The sequence below is a fragment of the Panicum virgatum genome, chromosome 2N (assembly GCF_016808335.1).
Source record: "Panicum virgatum strain AP13 chromosome 2N, P.virgatum_v5, whole genome shotgun sequence".
Classification (NCBI taxonomy): Eukaryota; Viridiplantae; Streptophyta; class Magnoliopsida; order Poales; family Poaceae; genus Panicum; species Panicum virgatum.
In genome coordinates this window covers 14,946,993-14,968,022 of record NC_053146.1, presented here as the reverse complement: position 1 = coordinate 14,968,022, position 21,030 = coordinate 14,946,993, and the positions used below count along the sequence as shown (strand labels likewise).

General features: G+C 55.0%; 1 protein-coding gene across 1 annotated transcript; it reads left to right on the top strand.

Moving 5' to 3' along the window:
- The first annotated feature begins 760 nt into the window (after positions 1-760).
- On the top strand, positions 761-19,326 carry LOC120658099. Its single transcript, XM_039936307.1, has 5 exons — positions 761-1,487; positions 2,127-2,244; positions 16,634-16,986; positions 17,070-17,168; positions 17,663-19,326. Exons 1-5 carry the CDS (start codon positions 832-834, stop codon positions 18,792-18,794), a joined length of 2,358 nt encoding a protein of 785 aa, XP_039792241.1. The 5' UTR covers positions 761-831; the 3' UTR covers positions 18,795-19,326.
- The last annotated feature ends 1,704 nt before the right edge of the window (positions 19,327-21,030 follow it).

Below are 21,030 nucleotides of genomic sequence, written 5' to 3'. Positions count from 1 at the left end.
AACGGGGGATTTCGGAGCTTTTTCACGATTTTGCGAATTTCGCTAAACTTTTCCTTTTTCTGAGCATATGAATTTCCCCTTCTACCCTCACCCTATCCTATCGATTCAAATCGATCTGGTCGGGTCACAGACTCGTTCTTTCTCCCGTGTTCATCCGCCCTCCTCTTCATCCGCTCGGGCCGAAGCCTCCATCCGCGACAGGCGCCGCCCGCCCGCCGCAGGAGCGCCGGCCACGGCCGGAGCGCCACCCATGATCCCCTTCGATGGAGCTCCTGCGGGTGATGGAGCTTCCAGGAACAGGAGCGCCGCCCATGATCCCCTTCGATGGACCTCCTGCGGGGGATGGAGCTTCCAGGCGGAGGAGCTCCTGCGGCGGCAGGCCGGTGGCACTCAGGCGGGAGAGGGCTGGATTGATTCTGATCCAATCCATTCTAAAGGGGATGGAGTCAGGGATATTTTGGGTACTTCAAGTGCTCAGAAAAGAGAAAAGATTAGTGAAATTCACGAATTTGAGAAAAGCCCCGAAATCCCCTGTTTCGAAAGAATTCGCATGTCCGATGTCATATTTTGAAAAGCTTGCGAATTTAATGTCAAAAGATGTAAAGTTTGTGAATTTAATGTCAAATATCGAAATTCCTCACTTGCCCTACACGTGTAGAGGTAGTATGTTATATCAAACTGAGTGAAAAAAATTTCAAGGGCAACATTTTCTTGTTCGATCAAACAAAAAATTTCCAGTTTCGCCGAAAGAAAATGGAATCGCCGTTCATAATTGCTTTCTCTAAAAGACGGCGAGGGTTTTGGCCGGAAGCCCCAAAACCCAATTCGCCCATGGCGTACCACCGCCCATCGCTGCTCCTCCGCCGCCGGCGCAGCCTCCCCGCCCTTTCCTCCCTCCTCGTCCTCCTGCGCCACCGCCCCTTCGCCTCCTCTCCCTCCCCGCCCTCGCCACCCTCGCCGCCCTCCTCTAAACCCCCCGCCCTCTCCGCCCGCCTCGCCTTCGTCTTCGACCAGCTCGACGCCATCGACCGCTCCCGCTCCTCCGACCTCTCGGCCCGCGACGCCGCCCTCCGCCGCATCCAATCCTGGCGCCGCCCTGCGCCGCCCCCTGAGGCGCCGCCGCTGGAGGGAGAGGCAGGACCGCGGCCAGAGCAGGGACCGGAACCCGACGAACCGAAGAAGGAAGCTGAGGCGGCAGTGGCAGCGGGCGATGAGGTGGGGAGGATGAGCATGGAGGAGGTGCTGCGGAGGGAGGTGGAGCTGGTGCACCCCTGGCCCGAGTGGATCGAACTGATGGAGCGGCTGGCTCAGCAGAGGTACTTCGACCTCGGGCGGGCCGGTGGTGCCGACGAGGCCTCAATGGCCGCAGCGGTGCCCATGGACCTCTCAGAGGTCAGCGAGGAGGCCGGGTTCGACTTCTCCAGGGACTGGACCACTGTTAAGAACGCCTGCATGAACTTTGGCCGCGACCGGTTCGACATCCTCAAGTACGTTTGTTGCTCCTGATGTTACATTTAGTGGAACATTTATGTTCCTTGTGTTGTTAATTACGTGATGTGGGTCAAATTTGCTTGCGTGCCAAGGTGCCATTGCCTTTGGTGTTTGTGATAGCCTCGAAAAGTTTGAAGGCAGTCAATTTTAAGATAATTCCAGACCATAGTCTTTGATTCAGTTCATCGCCATTCCAATATTGCATCCTATCGAGAGACTGTCCCCATTTGTGAGAAGCCTGTGGGATACTCAACACCTTATCTTTGTTAGAGGTGTCAGGTGCTAGCTGCGTAGACTTTGAAGGCAGGATTTGATGAAATTTTCTAGATCCATCAGAAATGGGTTGTTACAGTGTTCTTTTTCCTAGTTTGATGATAAGATGGTACCACTATTTTAGTTCATTGAAGATATGCCAACAAAAGTATGCAAATATATTTCAAATATAATCATATTAGCTTAATAAATTTGTGTCTAAATTATGATTATTAGAATAGAATTCAAGTCCAAGGTTCCAAATGGGGCCTAAAAGGAATTCAATTATCGTGTCAGAAATCAGAAAGGTTATTATTAATGCAACAAATGAACCAACAGTAATTTACTAATTGTCATGTTATTTGTTCCTCAATCTTATGCAGATCATTGCCAAGGAAGGATCTTCAGATATTGGTGGGCCATGGATGCCCCAGCATGGATGCAAAAGCTGTGTTTTCTGCAAAGCTGATCAGAAAACTTGTCCATCTTGATGAGGGTGATGTAAGTTGCATATTCTAAACCAAAAGTTTTTTTTCTGAATGCCCAAAAATATGCATTCACCACTTCGTGTTTTGTCTGCCGACTTGTATCTTTCCGCCATGGTCTCCAGTTGTCATTGTGGTGACAACAATCATCATAGAAACAGTTCTCAGCGATATTACTTTTTTGTTATTGATAATAATAGATGCTATCTGAGGCTATGTGGGATACATGTGATGTCTCATTTGCAATACCATCTGATGGAGAGAATAATGGCTTGTATTTCTCCAAACCCTAGAAGGGTGGGATATATAGATCCTATACATGGGCCTCTATACATGGGCTCACATATACACCAACACTCCCCCGCAGTCTGAACAACCGGCGCAGCAGTGTTCAAGACTGGACAACGAGAAAGCTAACACCCCCCGCAGTCTGAACTACCGGTGCAGCGGTGTTCAAGACTGGACAAGAAGAGAGTACAAAGGGCAAATACCCCCCGCAGCCACAACTAGCCACCGGCTACGTTGAGGCTGGAGCGAAACTCCGAGAAGGTCGAGGAGGGCAATCCCTTGGTGAAGATGTCAGCAAATTGGGAGGTAGTCGGGACATGGAGTACCCGAACATCGCCGATGGCGACTCTGTCGCGCACGAAATGTAGGTCAATCTCCACATGCTTCGTCCGCTGATGCTGGACGGGGTTGGTGGAGAGATACACGGCGCTGACGTTGTCGCAGTAGACGAGTGTGCTCTTGGTGAGCGGGCTGTGGAGCTCCGCCAAGAGCTGTCGTAGTCAGGACGCCTCCGCCACGCCGTTAGCGACAGCCCGGTACTCCGCCTCAGCACTGGAGCGGGAGACAACCGGCTGCCTCTTGGACGACCAGGAGACCAGGTTGCCGCCCAGGAAGACGGCGTAGCCGGAAGTAGAGCGACGAGTGTCCGGGCAGCCAGCCCAGCCAGTGTCGGTGTAGACCACCAGCTCAGCAGAGGACGAGCGGTGAAGCACCAGGCCGAGATCCACAGTGCCACGAACGTAGCGGAGGAGACGCTTCAGTGCAGCAAGGTGTGACTCCCGGGGATCATGCATATGGAGACAGACCTGCTGAACAGCGTAGGTGAGGTCCGGCCTGGTGAAGGTGACGTACTGCAAAGCGCCAGTCAGACTCCGGTAGGCAGTAGGATCAGCCACCGGTTCACCCAGTCCAGCAGACAACTTCGCCTGAGTGTCGACAGGAGTGGAGCAGGGCTTGTAATCAGTCATCCCAGCCCGCTCCAGAATATCGAGTGCGTACTGCCGCTGGGGAAGGAGAACACCAGACGGGCGAGGCTCAACAGTGACGCCCAAGAAGTGGTGGAGCTGACCCAGATCCTCCATAGCAAACTCCTGCTGCAGAGAGGAAATGACACTCTGAAGTAGCTGCTGACTGGAGGTTGTGAGCACAATGTCATCGACATAGAGTAGCAGATATGCAGTCTCATCCCCACGGCGATAGATGAAGAGAGACGTGTCGGACTTGGCATCAGTGAACCCCAATGTTAGCAAGAACGTGGCGAACCGAGAGTACCAAGCCCGAGGAGCCTGCTTCAGACCATAGAGAGACTTGTTGAGCCAGCAGACCATATCCGGACGACTCGAGTCCACAAATCCCACTGGCTGAGAGCAGTAGACAGTCTCTGAGAGAGTGCCGTGAAGAAATGCATTCTTCACGTCCAGCTGGTGCACAGGCCAGGAGCGCGTGAGTGCAAGCGAGAGGACCGTGCGCACCGTAGCGGGCTTCACCACTGGGCTGAAGGTCTCATCATAGTCCACACCAGGTCGCTGAGTGAACCCCCGGAGAACCCAGCGAGCCTTGTAGCGCTCCAGTGTGCCATCAGCCCGACGCTTATGCGTCCAGATCCTCTTGCCAGTCTCCACATTGCAACCAGACGGACGCAGCACGAGGTCCCACGTCTGGTTGGCAAGAAGAGCAGCGTACTCTTCTTCCATCGCGCGACGCCAGTGAGGATCTGCCAAGGCGTCGTAGACAGAGGAGGGTACCGGAGAGACCCGCGGCTTTCCCTCGGTGGCGGAGAGAGTCGCGGCCTGAGACGCCATCCGCCGAGTCACCATGGGATGAATATGCCGAGGATCCCGATGGATGACTGGCGGGTGGTACACCTCTGGCTCGGCTCGAGAGGGAGCCGGAGGAGTCGGCGGCGGTGACGGCTCTGGTGTAGGCGTCGCAGGAGCCTCCGGAGAAGGAGGCGGCGCCGGTGTCGACACCGAACGACGTCGGTACGCCTGCACCGGCTGAGTGTCCCGCGCAGGGGCAGGGGAAGGCACCGGGGCCGCGCGTGGCACAGCGGGAGACACCGGGTCCGCACGCGGCACGACCGGAGGTCCGGGGGCCGCGTATGGCGCGACCGCGGGCACCGGGGCCGCGCTCGGCGCAGCAGGGATCACCGGAAGCGGTGCCGGTGCGCCGGGAAAACCTGCAGGAAAAGTACAGATAGGTAACGGTGGCTGAACCACCGGGTCAGTCGGAAACAAAGACTCTAGCTCGGGGTCTGGAGAAGGTGTGGAGGAGGTGGAGTAGGAGAAATCCGACTCGTCAAAAACGACGTGTCGGGAGATCAGAATGCGGCGAGAAGTGAGGTCAAAGCATCGGTACCCCTTGTGGTCAGGGGAGTACCCGAGGAACACAACGAGTCGAGCGGGGCGCCAGTTTGTGAGAAGTGGTGGCGGAGGTGTTAGGGTAACACGCACACTCGAAGACCCGAAGGTGGTTGTAGCGAGGAGGGGTACCGAAGAGAGCGTGGTGTGGAGTGGGAGCAGGAGAAGCAGTGGACGGAAGGCGGTTGAGCAGGTAGGTGGCGGTGTGGAGGCTCTCAGCCCAGAAGCGCGGGGGCAGAGAGGCCTGGATCAGAAGGGTGCGCACGACGTCGTTCGTCGGGTGAATCATCCGCTCAGCCTTGCCGTTCTGAGGAGAGGTATACGGACAAGACATACACAACTGAACACCCCGAGAGAGGAAGAAAGAACGGGAGGTGGAGTTATCGAACTCCCGCCCGTTGTCACACTGGACGGCCTTAACGGTGAGACCGAACTGAGTGGACACCCAGGCAAAGAAGTGGAGGAGAGTGGGGAAGGTCTCAGACTTGGCGCGCAAAGGGAAAGTTCAAGAGTAATGAGAAAAATCATCAACAATGACCAGATAATATTTATAGCCAGACATGCTGAGTACAGTAGATGTCCACAGGTCACAGTGAATAAGATCAAAAGCATGCGCAGCATGCGAAGAAGAAGAAAACGGAAGTCTAACATGACGACCTAACTAGCACGCATGACAGAGGTGCTCAGCAGGAACCCTATTACATGGAACATCGGTACTACGACTGATCTGAGCCAAAACGTCGCGGTTGGGGTGACCAAGCCGGCGGTGCCAAGTGGTGGAAGAAGGCGTCACGGCAAAAGCAGTAGACGAATAAGTCGAAGACGGAGCTGCGGAAGCAGGAAGCCGAAGAGTGTAAAGGGGCCCCGGGCTATCACATCTGAGGAGCGGACACCGGGAAGCCGAATCCTTCACAGTAAGACCAAAAGAGTCAAATTCGATAGAACAGGAGTTATCAGTAGTAAACTGGCGAATGGAAAGAAGATTGTGAACCATTTGAGGAGCAACAAGAACATTAGGAAGACGATGAGCAGAACCCACGGCGGTGACAGGAAGGCAAGACCCATCACCAACCATGATAGAAAAGGGACAAGAGGGGTGTGGGGGTTGGACAGAAGAGAGGATACCGGCATCAGGAGTGGTGTGGAACGAGGCACTCGAGTCGGCGATCCACTCGGTGTTGACCGGCGGCGTCAGTCTCATGGTGCTGAAGGACTCTGCGCCAGAGCGGCCTGGTCCCACCCCCAGGCCAGGTCAGTTGCTGGCTGGGCTGAGCGGGCGGGGTCCAGTTCGGCGCGGAGAGGGGAGCAGCACCGGTGAACATGGCCGCCGGTTGGAGCTGAGGACGAGGCCCCACTCCCGGACCCTGGAACGGCCACATCGAGATGCGCCCTGACCATGAGTTGCTGAAGAATGGCCAGGGCGTACCTCCAGGGGCAGGAGCGGGAGTTGGAGCCTGAGCCGAAGGAATCGGCGCGCCCCGACGGCCCCCACCGGTACCAGTACTCCGAGAAGCAGGGCCACCACCACTACCACGTCCCCCCCCCCCCCCCCGACGACGTCCACGGCTCCTCCGGTCTGCCCGGCGGGAGCAGCACCAAGGAGAGAGGTGGCGGAGGAAACCGGTGGAGCAGCGACGAGCGCGGTGGAGGTGGACGAGGGCGATCCGGGCGCGAGACCCCGGGTGATCTCCTCGAGGGCGAGGTCGTCCCGGACCTGTAGGAAGGAGGGGAAGGGCCTCTAGCGGGCGATCCAGCTCTTCAGGTGGTCATAGGTGCTGCTCAGGCCCCGCAGGACATTGAGCACCAAGACCCGATCGGACACCGGATCCCCGAGGTCGTGAAGAGCATCGGCCATGCCCTTCATCCGCCGGCAGTACTCGCCAACGGAGAGGTCCCCCTGCACGAAGGTGCGGAAGGTGGCGTCGAGCTGGAGGGTGCGGTACTCGGCGTTGCCGAGGAACTGCCCCTGGAGCGCCACTCAGGCCTGCCGCGCGGTGCCGCCGTGGGTCTTGACGAGGTCCTGAAGATCTAGGGAGATGGTCCCGAAGATCCAGGACATGGCGACGCTGTCGAGGCGCAGCCACGCCACGTCCTGCGCCTTGATCGGCGTGTCGAGGAGGACGTGGTCGTCGAGGGCGTAGCGGCGGAGGGCGAGCAGGACCTGGTCCCGCCAGCGTCCGTAGGAGGAGGACGTCGGGTCGAGGAGGACGGTGACCAGGGCCCTGATGTTCTGGACGCCGGCGGCCTGGAGGTGGAGCTGGGCGACCATGAGATCGGTCGGGACGTACCGGGCTCCCGATCCAGCAGGCGGGGCACGGCGGGAGGAAGAGGCGCCGGGCTCGGGGTCGACGAGCAGCTGGCCGGAGGAGATGCGGAGGAAGCGCTCCGTGAAGGGAATAAGTCTTGTACTCTTGGTCTTTGTGGGGGCTGCAGCATCTCCTTTTTTGCTGCAGCATGCAGTGGGTTTGTGCTGCCCCTAGAGGACAGCATCTTGGACTGCTTTTTAGTTTGCTAGGATAGCTGCAGTTGCAGCAGTTAGCATCTACTTTTCTAGGACAGCAGGAGCATCTTAGACTAGGCAGTTAACAGCTCCTTGGCTGGCTGTATATATGTGTGGCCACCCCTCCCGTTGGAAGGCATGGCTTTGAGTTTGTGAATGAAGAAAACCCAGAAAATTGCCCCAAGTTCATTGTCATCCTCTCAACTCAATGAAAGTTAGAATTGAGCTTCTAACATATGGTATCAGATCCGTACTTTCCTGTAGGTTAGACATCTCCTGCACTTCTCCCTCTCAAGCAGCAGCTTGCACAGCAGCAGCTAGCGCAGCAGCAGCGGCAGTTAGCGCAGCAGCGGCGGCTAGCGCAGCAGCACCTGCTGCACCCTCTACTCCACCTTCCTCACCCGAGCAGACGAGTAGCAGCTCGTCTGAGGCTGCGTCTTCTCCACGCAGCAGCCCCCTGGAGGCGCGCCATGTCCGACGCACCGTCTCAGCGCTCGGTCGCCTCGAGCGCACGGCGTCAGCGAGATGCCGAGCTCGCCGCGGCAGAGGAGCGCAGGCGAGCGACGGCACAAGCCGCTGCAGCAGCGGCGAGGGCGGCCAGGCTGGCTGCAGTGGAGCTGGCGGCGGCCAGGGCGGAGGTGGAAGCAGAGGCGGCGGAGGATGCAGCGCGTGCGGCGGAGGTCGAGGTTGAGACCTTGTGCGGCAACCTCAGCGGCTCCATCGCCGGCGACGCCACCGCCGACGAGGACCTTGAGGAGTTGGAGAGGGAGAGAGCGCGGGAGCGGACCGCGCGGTGGGCAGCAGTCCACCCCGGCGGCGGCGGCGTGGACGGAGGCGCGCACCGGCGGCGGTCCAGGGCCCGCCGCGCCCGGCGACGGTCCAGGGGCCCGCGCGCCGGCGAAGTCCAGGGGCCCGCGCGCCCGGCGGCGGAACAGGGGGGGGCGCGCCCGGCGGCGGCCCAGGGGTGCGGCGCCGCCAGTGACGGCCCAGGGGGCCGCGCGCCCGGCGGCGTGAGCGGCGCCCCTGGCGGCGGCAGCGCCCTTGGCGGCGGCGCGCAGGGCGGTGTGCGGCGCTCCTGGCTGGGGTGCGCGCGGCGGCGCCCCCGGCTACCACGGCCTCCAGGCGGTGGTCAGGGACGTCGGTCCAGGTGGTGGGTGGCCCACCCTCACCAAGACCAACTACGTCGAGTGGGCCGCAGTCATGGAGGTGAAGCTCTAGGTGCGGCATATGTGGGAGGCAGTCCGGTACGGCGACGTCGACTACGATGAGGATCGACGGGCGCTGGATGCTCTCATCGCAGCAGCCCCGCCCGAGATGCAGTTCACGCTTTCCAAGAAGCGAACTGCCAAGGAGGCCTGGGACTCCATCGCTGCGGCACGTATCGGCAGCGACCGCGCCCGCAAGACCACTCTCCAGGCACTTCGCAAGGAGTGGGAGAACCTAGCCTTCAAGCCAGGTGAGGATGTTGATGACTTCGCCCTCCGTCTCAACACTCTACTGCAGAAGGTGGTGCAGTTCGGCGACGACACCTACGACAAGGAGAGAGCCGTCGAGCTCTTCTGCTGCGTCCCCGAGAGGTACAGGCAGACCGCTCGCTCGATCGAGTCTCTGCTGGACCTCTCCACCATGACGATCGAGGAGGCGATAGGTCGCCTCAAGGTCGTCGACAGCGACGAGCCACAGCCTCCCTCGGGAGGCATCTCCATCGGTGGGAAGCTCCACCTCACTCAGGAGCAGTGGGAGGCTCGGCGCGGTGACAGGAGGAGGGGGGAGCCCTCTTCCTCGACTGGTGGCCGCAAGCGCGGCAAGCCACGAAAGGGGCGCGGAGGTGCCCAAGCCGGGGCACGAGGGCGCGGCGAGGGTGGCGCCCGCGGAGATGCTCAGGGCGGCGCCGCTGACAGGCCCAAGGCGGCACGAGACGACGCCTGCCACAACTGTGGCAGGCCCGGCCACTGGGCCAGGGACTGCCCGCAGCGGAGGCGTGGGGGCCAAGCCCACATCGCGGAGGCCCAGCCGGATGACGAGCCGGCTCTGTTCCTACTCCACGGGGACATGGAGCCGCAGCCGGCGGCACCGCCTGTCACCGCTCTAGTCCACCTCGACGAGCCGCGTGCCCGAGTTCTCCTCGGCAACGGCTCCGACGACGACAGGGTCGATGGCTGGTACCTCGACTCCGGCGCCACGCACCACATGACCGGGCGGCGGGAGTTCTTCTCCGACCTGGACGTCGACGTAGGTGGCTCCGTCAGGTTCGGGGACTCCTCCGCCGTGGAGATCAAGGGCGTGGGCTCCGTGATCTTCACCGCCAAGTCCGGAGAGCACCGGATGCTCACCGGAGTCTACTACATCCCGGCGCTGCGAAACTCCATCATCAGCCTTGGGCAGCTCGATGAGAGCGGCTCCCGCGTGGTGATCGACAGCGGGGTCCTCCGCATCTGGGACCACCGTCGCCAGCTTCTCGCCAGGGTGGTTCGAGGGAAGAACCGCCTCTACATCCTCCATGTCGGGGTGGCCCAGCCTCTTTGTCTTGCAGCTCACAGGGACGACGAGGCATGGCAGTGGCACGAGCGCTTTGGGCACCTCCACTTTGAGGCCCTGAAGCGGCTCGGCGCCAAGGAGATGGTGCGAGGCCTCCCGTGCCTCGACCACGTGGAGCAGCTCTGCGACGTCTGCGTGCTGACGAAGCAGAGGCGGCACTCCTTCCCCCAGCAGGCGAGCTTCCGAGCCAAGGAGCGGCTCGAGCTCGTACACGGGGACTTGTGTGGCCCGGTGACACCGGTCACACCAGGAGGACGGCGCTACTTCCTGCTGCTCGTCGACGACCTCTCCCGCTTCATGTGGGTGATGATCCTCGGCAGCAAGGGAGAGGCTGCGGACGCCATCAGGCGTGCTCAGGCTGCTGCGGAGGCGGAGAGCGGCCGCAAGTTGCGCGTGCTGCGCACCGACAACGGCGGCGAGTTCACGGCGGCCGAGTTCGCGGCGTACTGCGCGGATGAGGGCATCCAGCGCCACTACTCCGCGCCGTACAGCCCGCAGCAGAACGGCGTCGTCGAGCGGCGCAACCAGACGGTTGTGGGGATGGCCCGGGCCCTCCTCAAGCAGAGGGGGATGCCGGCTGTCTTCTGGGGAGAGGCGGTGGTGACGGCCGTCTACATCCTCAACCGCTCGCCCACCAAGGCACTCGACGGCATGACGCCATATGAGGTTTGGCATGGGCGCAAGCCGGCGGTCTCCCACCTGCGGGTCTTCGGCTGCCTCGCGTTCGCCAAGTAGCTTGGCCACATCGGCAAGCTCGACGACAGGAGCACTCCGGGAGTGTTCATCGGCTACGCGGCGGGTTCGAAGGCCTACCGCATTCTCGACCCAGAGACACAGCGTGTGCGCACGGCGCGCGACGTTGTGTTCGACGAAGGGCGAGGATGGGCGTGGGACAAGGCGGTGGACGACGGCTCGGCTCCGGCGTACGACGACTTCACCGTCGAGTACGTCCACTTCGAGGGAGCTGGGGGAGTAGGCAGCTCTTCTTCGCCGAGCGTGCCTACCCCGGTCCCCGAGCCTCCATCGACTCCGGCGCCCGCCACACCGGTGGCACCACGCCCTTCAGCTACGACTCCGGCTGCGCCGAGTTCCTCAGCTGCACCACCACAGCCGGTGACGCCGCGCACTCCAGTACCGATAGCCACTCCTCCGGGCCCGTCTACTTCGACACCTGCTCGTGCTGAGCACAGTCCGGTGGAGTTCGCTACTCCGCTCTCTCACGACGAGGAGCGCGTCGACGCGTACCATGATGGCGAGCCGTTGCGGTACCGTACGATGGAGGACCTTCTCGGTGATCAGCCGGTGCCGGGACTGGTGCCTCACGACCTGGAGGCACAGTTGCACCTCGCGTGCGACGACGGCGAGCCTCGGTCTTTCGCAGAGGCCGAGGGATACGCGGCATGGCGTGCCGCGATGTAGTCGGAGATGGACGCGGTTGAGAAGAACCGCACTTGGGAGCTTGCTGATCTCCCTCGCGGTCACCGCGCGATCACCCTTAAGTGGGTGTTCAAGCTGAAGAGGGATGAGGCCGGCACCGTCGTCAAGCACAAGGCTCGCCTGGTGGCACGAGGTTTCGTGCAGCAGGAGGGAGTCGACTTCGACGATGCCTTCGCTCCCGTGGCACGGATGGAGTCCGTGCGACTCCTCCTTGCGCTAGCTGCCCAGGAGGGCTGGCGTGTCCATCACATGGACGTCAAGTCGGCGTTTCTCAACGGCGACTTGAAGGAGGAGGTCTACGTGCACCAGCCGCTGGGGTTTGCGATCCCCGGCAAGGAGGGTAAGGTGCTACGTCTGCGCAAGGCCCTCTATGGCTTGCGGCAGGCCCCGAGGGCGTGGAACGCCAAGCTGGACTCCACGCTCAAGGGGATGGGCTTCGAGCAAAGCCCGCACGAGGCGGCCATCTACCGGCGGGGCAAAGGAGGCAATGCCCTGCTGGTGGGTGTCTACGTCGACGACTTGGTGATCACCGGCACCAAGGATGCGGAGGTGGCGGTGTTCAAGGAGGAGATGAAGGCCACCTTCCAGATGAGCGACTTGGGGCCTCTCTCCTTCTACCTGGGGATCGAGGTGCACCAGGACGACTCCGGGATCACACTTCGACAGACCGCCTACGCCAAGCGCGTCGTCGAGCTCGCTGGGCTCACCGACTGCAACCCAGCCCTCACTCCGATGGAGGAGAGGCTGAAGCTGAGCCGTGACAGCACGGCGGAGGTGGACACTACTCAGTACCGGCGTCTTGTGGGGAGCCTCCGTTACCTCGCCCACACACGGTCGGACTTGGCGTTCTCCGTTGGCTACGTCAGTCGGTTCATGCAGCGACCGACGACGGAGCACCAGCAGGCCGTGAAGAGGATCATCCGCTATGTTGCGGGGACTCTCGACCACGGTCTCCACTACCCGAGGTGCCCTGGGGCGGCACACTTCGTCGGGTACAGCGACAGCGACCACGCCGGCGACATCGACACCAGCAAGAGTACGAGCGGGATCCTCTTCTTCCTCGGCGAGTGCCTCGTTAGCTGGCAGTCGGTCAAGCAACAGGTGGTGGCCTTGTCCAGCTGCGAGGCCGAGTACATAGCGGCCTCCACCGCGTCGACTCAGGCGCTCTGGCTCGCTCGACTGCTTGGTGATCTACTCGGCAGAGACACTGGAGCAGTGGAGCTCAGGGTGGACAGAAGTCCGCTCTGGCCTTGGCGAAGAACCCCGTTTTCCACGAACGGAGCAAGCACATCCGGGTGAGGTATCACTTCATCCGAGGCTGCTTGGAGGAAGGAAGCATCAAGGCGAGCTACATCAACACCAAGGATCAGCTTGCGGATCTGCTCACCAAGCCCCTTGGGAGGATCAAGTTCCTTGAGCTTTGCTCCAGGACCGGGATGGTCCAACTTTCCCACAAGACGACGCACAAGGCTTAGGGGGAGAATGAAGGGAATAAGTCTTGTACTCTTGGTCTTTGTGGGGGCTGCAGCATCTCCTTTTTTGCTGCAGCATGCAGTGGGTTTGTGCTGCCCCTAGAGGACAGCATCTTGGACTGCTTTTTAGTTTGCTAGGACAGCTGCAGTTGCAGCAGTTAACATCTAATTTTCTAGGACAGCAGGAGCATCTTAGACTAGGCAGTTAGCAGCTCCTTGGCTGGCTGTATATATGTGTGGCCACCCCTCCCGTTGGAAGGCATGGCTTTGAGTTTGTGAATGAAGAAAACCCAGAAAATTGCCCCAAGTTCATTGTCATCCTCTCAGCTCAATGAGAGTTAGAATTGAGCTTCTAACACTCCGCCTCGGCGACCCGGAGAGCGGAGGTGTCGGCCGCGGCGCGCTCGCGCTCCCAGGCGAGGGCAGCCACGCGGACCCGCTCCTGGGCCGCTGAAGCCTCCGACTTGGCGGCGAGGAGGGCCGCGGCGAGAGCGGCGGTGACGAGCGGTGCATCCGCGGGCGACATCCCCAGCCCGGTCCACGCGGGATCGGGCGAGGCGTCGGCGGCGGGCTGCTTGCCCGCCGCGATGGCGGCGCGGTGGACGTCCTGCGCGGCGGCCCGTGCGGCGGCCGTAGGCCCTGCAGCCCCCACACCCGCGCCAGCAGAGGCTGCGTCTAGCAGGGGGCCCTGCTGGGCGGCGGCCGCAGCTGCGCCCGCGGCTCCCCCATCGGCGGCCCCTGCTGCGGCGTCCGCGGTGGATCCAGCAGCGGCTGCAGCGCGGGGGAAGCCGGAGGCAGGGGAGCGCCCCGCGGCAGAGGCAGGCCAGGTGACGTCCACGCCAGAGGCAGAGCCCGCGTCGGCGCCAGCAACAGAGGGGAGAGAAGGGAAGGAGGAGAGGGGAGGAGGCACCGGCGGCCGGCCATGGCCGCCGGCGGCGGCGGCTGGTGGAGGTAGGGAGGAGAGGAGGAGGAGGCTAGGCTAATGATACCATGTTAGGTTTCATGCACCAACCAAATGAACCCAAAAGCTTAAGCTGTTGGAAAGAGGTGGGCAATCCACTAATACTTCACAACACTCCCACTCACATGCAGCCGAAATAAGGCGCAAATGTAGAAATAAAGAAGGGAGCGGAGGACTTAAAAGATGCCTCTACCAAGACTCGAACTCGAGACCTCTGGCTTTGATACCATGATGGAGAGAATAATGACTTGTATTCCTCCAAACCCTAGAAGGGTGGGATATATAGATCCTATACATGGGCCTCTAGATGGGCCTCTATACATGGGCTCACATATACACCAACACTATCTTCAATTCTTCCGTTCTTAATTCCCAGTTGCATATGGCAAACACAATTTATTTTCTTATGCTGATTCATTAGGGCTTAGTTGGATTTGGTAACTCCACATTTAGGGAAGTCAATTAACTTTAAATTCCATTAGTATATGCTTAATGTTTTTGTTGTGCTTGCATATTTTCAACATCAGCAACTCATTAGCTACTACTGCTGGTCAAGACGTCAAGTGCTCCAGCTGCTGCATTGACACTCACAACAGTCAATGGACCCACTAGAAAACTTACAACAACAACAACAACATAGCCTTTTTTCCCAAGCAAATTGGGGTAGCCTAGAGATACAACCCACTAGAAAACTTAGTCTGCAAATTCTTTGATGCTTGTGGACTATTTATTATTCGTCATTGCTTGGTTGTGGCTTATCCCAGAGCCACATATGATACAGTCATGGCAGCAAGAGATTGAAGGAAGTTTATGTGAAGTAACGATGACTAAATTGTTTTGATATGAAATTGTTCTGTCCTAATTCCTCTATCAGATACTCTAAGATTGATGAGTTAGTTAAGATAGGGACAAAAGACAATTTGGACCAAAAAAGATCATTTTAAGAAGAAAGGTTTGGATTCTTTTATCTACTTCTCACATTGAACTGGTACACTACGTGCTAGACTGTTGTAAAAGGTGCTATGCAAGTCGCTGGATTTTGCCTAATGCCTAGTTGACTTAGCATACAAGATGCCAAGATGGTGATGAGATGGAAGAGGGGTGGGTGGTGGAGGGTTTTTTTTTTCGAATATGCAGGAGAGCTGCGTATCATTGTATTAAGAAGAGAATGATCCAATTACAAATCCAGCTCACCACCTTGGATAAGAGTGATGAGGAAAAAAAGTTTTGCCCAGTATGGACTGTTGGTGGGTGGGGGGAGTGAAAGAACTTAACCATGCTGACGATGCCACAAAACCAACAGGTGAAGGAAGTCATAATCACCTTGGCTCTGGGTGTACCTCCACCTCCACTTGCTTCCTTTTCTAAACCCAGATCCACCCTGCTTAGACAATCTCCTCATCCCCAAGGTATCTCGATATCACTTTCTTGCACATTGTTCACGTCTTTGAACCAGCTGCAGCGAGTTCTTCTCCTTCTGACCGCTCTGGGTGTACCTCCACCTCCACTTGCTTCCTTTTCTAAACCCGGATCCACCCTGCTTAGACAATCTCCTCATCCCCAAGGTATCTCGACATCACTTTCTTGCATATTGTTCATGTCTTTGAACCAGCTGCAGCGAGTTCTTCTGAGTTCTGACCGCCTAGGCATGCTGGCCGCATAAGCTCATCAACTGGTCAAAAGCTTTACAGGAGGGTGGTTCCTAGCATTCTGAAGCCACCTATGCTAGACAAACTAAAATTGTCACTATTCACAAATATGATAAAATGCTTAACCTTCGATAATTTCTTCGTTCTTTTTACATAAAAAATGGAACTATTCACCTGGCATTAGTTGTTGTAAGGTCATTTTGTTGTTAATTTGAGCTAAAGAAGGTGTGCTGAACAATCTTGTTGTGAAACGTCCATGTTTTTTTTTTCTGAAAAACCTATGTTCGAAGTGTAATTGACATGTACCCAGAGTTGCCATTTCAAAGTAGTTGTTCATCAAGAAAAAAAGAGGAACTTTTTACCTGTCCTGGGTTTCACCAGCCTCCCTGAAAGGTTTAATTTCTTGTTGTGGCTTATTTTCAGGACTGGGTACTCCCTTTTGTATTGCATTTTCCTCTACCCCTACATCAATGATGTGAAAGAGGTTGTGCCTTTGTATTATGCCATTTAGCATCTGTGGTTGTTCCTCTTAAGTTTTTCGTGGACTTAGTCACCTTGTTTCCTGCACATGGCAGTTTATGGACAAGAATTGTGAAATGGAGTTTTATTTCTGAAAACTAAGTGTTTCCCTAGTAAAGCTGCTTTAGGTTCTGCCCAAAAAAGACACTGAAATAGGTTATTTTACCTCTGCGTTATCAAATGGTATATTGCTTTTTCAGTTTTTCATGACAAAAAATGGCAGATATTTGCCTATCCCGATTGCGTTTGACCTTGTCTGACGTGTGCCCTCTTTTTGTTTGGATATCATTACTACTCTAATGCTTTATATCCTTTTTGTTTGCTCTCTCATACTGATTTTACTGTTAGCCTTGTCAATTACAGTTTGGCCTTGTCATGAGATCTAAATGCTTGTGTTTCTAACATATTACTTGTGTTATATTTCTCATGCAGCTAAATTTCCTTAGCTAATGCCTTGTTCCCATTCTTCTAATTTTTCGTAGCTAGTGCACTGCTTTTATACATCATCATGATAGAATTCAGTGTAGTATTTTTATGAGCAATAATCAACAGATGATGTTAGTCCCAAGGAATGTAGACCAGTTCCTTTTTAGTTGCAATGTCTAAGTGAACATCAAATATGGTAATACCTGTTAAGAAAATCTGACCTTCTTATTTCTTTATTTTGCTTCTAATTCACAGGTATGTAGCTCTTGTAATTTACGAAATGTATGCTCGAGGGGTTACATCCTTACACGCAAAGAAGATGAAGCTAGGACCCTTGATGTTATGCGTATTTTATTGATCTACGGTTTTGATCACATAAAGGAAACCGTAGAGAACAAGCCTCTTCTCAAATTGAAATCTTTGAAGACTGTTGTCCGGAAATTAATACATGAGATTGTCAAGTTGAGCGCTGTTCCTATTGATCCTAATCTTCCACCCCCTGTAATAAGGAAACCTCCTCCTAAGGTGAGGCAACCACCTCCCCCACCAAAGAAGCGAGTCGGACGTGATGATGTAGAGATGAAGAAAGGAGATTGGCTCTGCCCTAAGTAATTTAAGCCATTTTCCTGTAATTTTTGCAATCTTGTTGACTTGAGGAATAGTATTTTTACTTTCTGGAGTCTGTTTGCAGGTGTGACTTCATGAACTTTGCAAAAAACAATGTTTGCTTGCAGTGTGATGCTAAACGTCCAAAAAGGCAACTCCTCCCTGGAGAGTGGGAATGTCCTCGGTTAGCATACTCACCATAATTCTGTTTGGTGTCTATTTTCTAGCTTATTCTGTCATAACTATATTGAACGCACAATGCACTTTTCAACATCTTTTGTTGCATCCATGTTTGCTATATTTTATCTGTCCTCAGGCTCACTTATGAAAAAACAAGTTGGTATCTAGGATGCAATCTATTTTTCAACCTTTGTCTGTAATAACTGTATAGGAAACACACTGCAGTAGCCTCTGGCACTTTCCAACATCTTTTCTTTTGTTACATCCATATTCACTGCATATGATTATCTGTAATCAAACACAAATATGAACAAAAAATGGCTTGGTATCTAAGATCCATAGGTCTGGTCTCTATGACATCAATTTCTGATGAGGTGACTTTTTGATTATGGTAAATAAGAAAATGAAAACAGCACACTTCCCAGTCGTTCATGAATTATGTTGTTATGTAGTTAATGCCTTTACTTATTGATCTTATTTGTATACATGAAATTTCAGGTGCAATTTCTTGAACTATAGGCGGAATATGTCATGTTTCCATTGTGAGCACGACCGCCCTGCTGATGAGTATGCCAAGAGCCAAATGGAAGCAAAGCAATCGGCACTACGGAAAAGATTGGAAAAACCTCCACGCAAGTCTGATGTTTCTAGTGCATGGAACTTTGATTTTGATGATAATGAGTCAGACGGCGCTGATGTTGCTGCATTTGAGTTTGCTGATTCATCTAAAGCGAGGGAGAGCTCATCCGCAGACAGCATGTCCTATAGAGATTCTGCTAGAGGCTCAGATGACGAGGACTTCAGAATGGCTGAAACAATGACTAAGGGAAGAGATAATAAGTTATCAGAAAGAGATAGCTTGCCATCTTCTAGGGTTGGTTTTGATGATTTTGATGATGAAGAGGATGACATTGATAGTTACGAACTTGACTTATCAAAAGGAAGTCAGGCTGGTGGAATGTCAAGGATGAGTTATTCTGATCTTGAGAATGCTTCTGATTCAGAAGATTTTGGTGAATTTGATAACAGTAGAAAGCCCAGATATGCAACCAAGGATGATATAGCAGTGTCTGCTGATGAGGATGAATTCGAGGATCAGCCTTCCCTGAGATCAAGTCATCTTGCTGATTCTTGGCATAAAACCAGAGGTCGGAGTGGTTCTAATAAATATAAAAGGGAATCTTTTGGATCAGAGAGTGATGACGGGATCAATTCCGATTTGGACGAGGACATTGACGAAGGTCTTAGAAGTAAACGAAGGCATATTCAGGGAAGAGCTTCTGTCAGGCACAATGCACTTGCCTATAGTGATGATGAACCATTTCCTGATGATATGGATTCTGGTATGGCTGATCGGTTCCAGTCTAGGCGGACTAAGTCTCCCACAAACACCAGTGATAACTTACGTGGCAGAAGCCGTAACTTGAATGATAGACAGTCTAGAGGGGATCGTTATAGTAGAACGGACCGGAACGAACAATCTAATGGTTTTAATATGCATCGTGGTGGGCCGATATCGGATAGGAGCCGCAGGGTTAGAGGTAATCAGCTAGATAATGGTTCAAGAGGTTCACAAAGAAATGGAAGAAGAAATTGGGATAGAAGTGGTGACTTCCATGGCAGGCGCTGATGCTTTTAATTAGAAGATATGGATGGATAACACAAAGTCACAAAGAGAGTGGCAACATAAGTATTACAAGAGGGGACAAGTAAGCAGCAAAATCCTTTGGTGGAAAACTGAATGAGAATTGGATTTAGAGGTCCTGGCTGATATGGGTGCTCCCTGGAAAGTTACTGGCTTGTTACTCATTTCTCCAGTTTCGCTAACACTTGCAGCATTATGGTGCTGGAAGGGGCCTGGGCCTGCCTATGAGTATTGACATGGCAGCATGTATGTCTGTTAAGCAATGTTGTATTGCTTCACTTATTACTTTCTGAATGAGCAATAAAGTTGAATTTATCATGTGAAAAATATGACATAATGGCACACCACATTTCCTTTTGGGGTTTTCATTCTGCGGAATTGGATTTATGCTTCAGAACAGTCTCTAAATGATGGATCTACTTCATGTATATGCTTACATCTGTTCAGCCCTTAAGTCTGGATATTTCAGTTTCACTGGTCTGTCCCCTTCAGCATGGAGCTCATTTGATTTGATCCATAGCCGTCTTCCATGATGCTCATCTGCACTTTTGAATTTTTGAAACACTGTACTTGTTTGTCTCCTTGTTACTTTTTGGTTGCATTACATGGCATTGCAATTGCATTCATCGGAGCCTAAATCTCAAAGCCCTGGTCGCGAATTTATGTTGTTTTTTAAATAAGCGATTTTTGTGTTGTTGAGTTCTAAGACTGACTCCAACAATGGTTTGCATTTTTGAGAGGCAAAATGAGAATTGCCTCGTGTCTACAGTAGCCTAAAAATTCATCTCTCCAACAGCGAAGGCATAAGCGCAATGCAAACTTTGGCAGTAGCAGCACAGATGACGCGTCCAAATGTGATCCGAGGGAGGTCACGGCTCCGTGTGGCCGGGGGTGAGGGAAGCGGCGGTGGCTGCACAGGCAGCGGCGGCGCCAACAGCTCGCCGGCCCGGGGCAGCGCGCGTGCGCGATTGAGAGGGAGAGGGGGAGCGCGAGGCCAGGGGCAAGGAGAGGGGCAGCGGCTGGTGGCGGAACGGGAGGTAGGCGGCAGTTGGAGCCAATGGCGGAGCTGTGTATCGGTAAAATTGGGCGTGCCCCCTGGCCCAAATAAAATCACATAGGTATACGAAGGCCCACCTGGCCATCTCGTTTGTCCACTCACGGACTGACCCAGGTTGGCGCAAGGGGGCAGACCGCACGACGCACGCAGCGTCGAGGCGACGGCCGCAGCGTCGCTCGTGCCTCGTCGGCCCCCCGCCTCGCCGCCGCCGGCCCCAGGTCCGGCGGTCTCCATCGTCTGCTGCTTGCCTGCCACTGCAGCTGGTCGCGAGATCAATCGGAATCCGCCTGCTACAATCCGCCAGTCACAATTCCCCAATCCCTAATCCCCAATCCCCAATCAGCAAAATTCAGCATCATCCGCATTCTGGCATTCGGCAAGAAGGCAACAGCAGGTAACTAGGCCGATTCTTATTGGCTACTTTAGTACTTGCGTATTCCGTTAATCTGTTCCTTGCTTTCCACCTTCAAAAACAGCATCTTGTTTTACCTATAACTGATAGGATTAGTTGTACGAATTTTAGGTACAAATGGTTAAAGAGAAACCAATTTATGAATTTTTAAAAGGAAAAGGGATGATCCGATTGTGGATCGAGAGGAACCTCCAGTTCTTGCCCCCTTAATCGGATTGGAACAAATACAAGATGAAGAATGTGACCAAAATATTATTAACCATATGTATGTATATACACCTTGCATAAGTTAGGCAAAATGCCCCCCCCTACGGTTCGTTTCTAGCTCCGCCACTGGTTGAAGCTAGGGAAGAAAGGAGCCAATTTAGTCGTTTTTTGTTGCATCGATTTGAGATAAAATTGAGGGGCCGGGGCATTGGAGTGTGCTGGTTCCGTTTTGAGGGCTAGTTCGCCCAAGGAAGGCTTGGTGGCAAGGGCGGAGACAGGGGGCGGGTAGGGGCTGGCCCCCCTATGGTTCCCAAATTTACATTGAACATTTGAATTTTGATTAAATTTTTATATAAATTAGTATGGTTGGCCCCCCTAATAATAAAAAACAAATTCCTGGCTCCGCCCCTGTTTGGTGGTGGCTGGCGGCCGGCGGCCATGGTGGTTCCGTGGTGGCGCGCGGGGCTGGGGCAAATGGAGCACGGGAAGGCACATAGAGAGGTCTAGGAGAAAGAGGGAGGTATGTAGGTGCTCACCGACGTGTT

Excerpts from the sequence above, each read along its gene's own strand:
- LOC120658099 (XM_039936307.1), top strand. The coding sequence starts at position 832 with ATGGCGTACCACCGCCCATCGCTGCTCCTCCGCCGCCGGCGCAGCCTC. Across the intron at positions 1,488-2,126 it reads GACCGGTTCGACATCCTCAA|ATCATTGCCAAGGAAGGATC; the intron begins GTACGTTTGTTG and ends AATCTTATGCAG. Across the intron at positions 2,245-16,633 it reads TCCATCTTGATGAGGGTGAT|GTATGTAGCTCTTGTAATTT; the intron begins GTAAGTTGCATA and ends TCTAATTCACAG.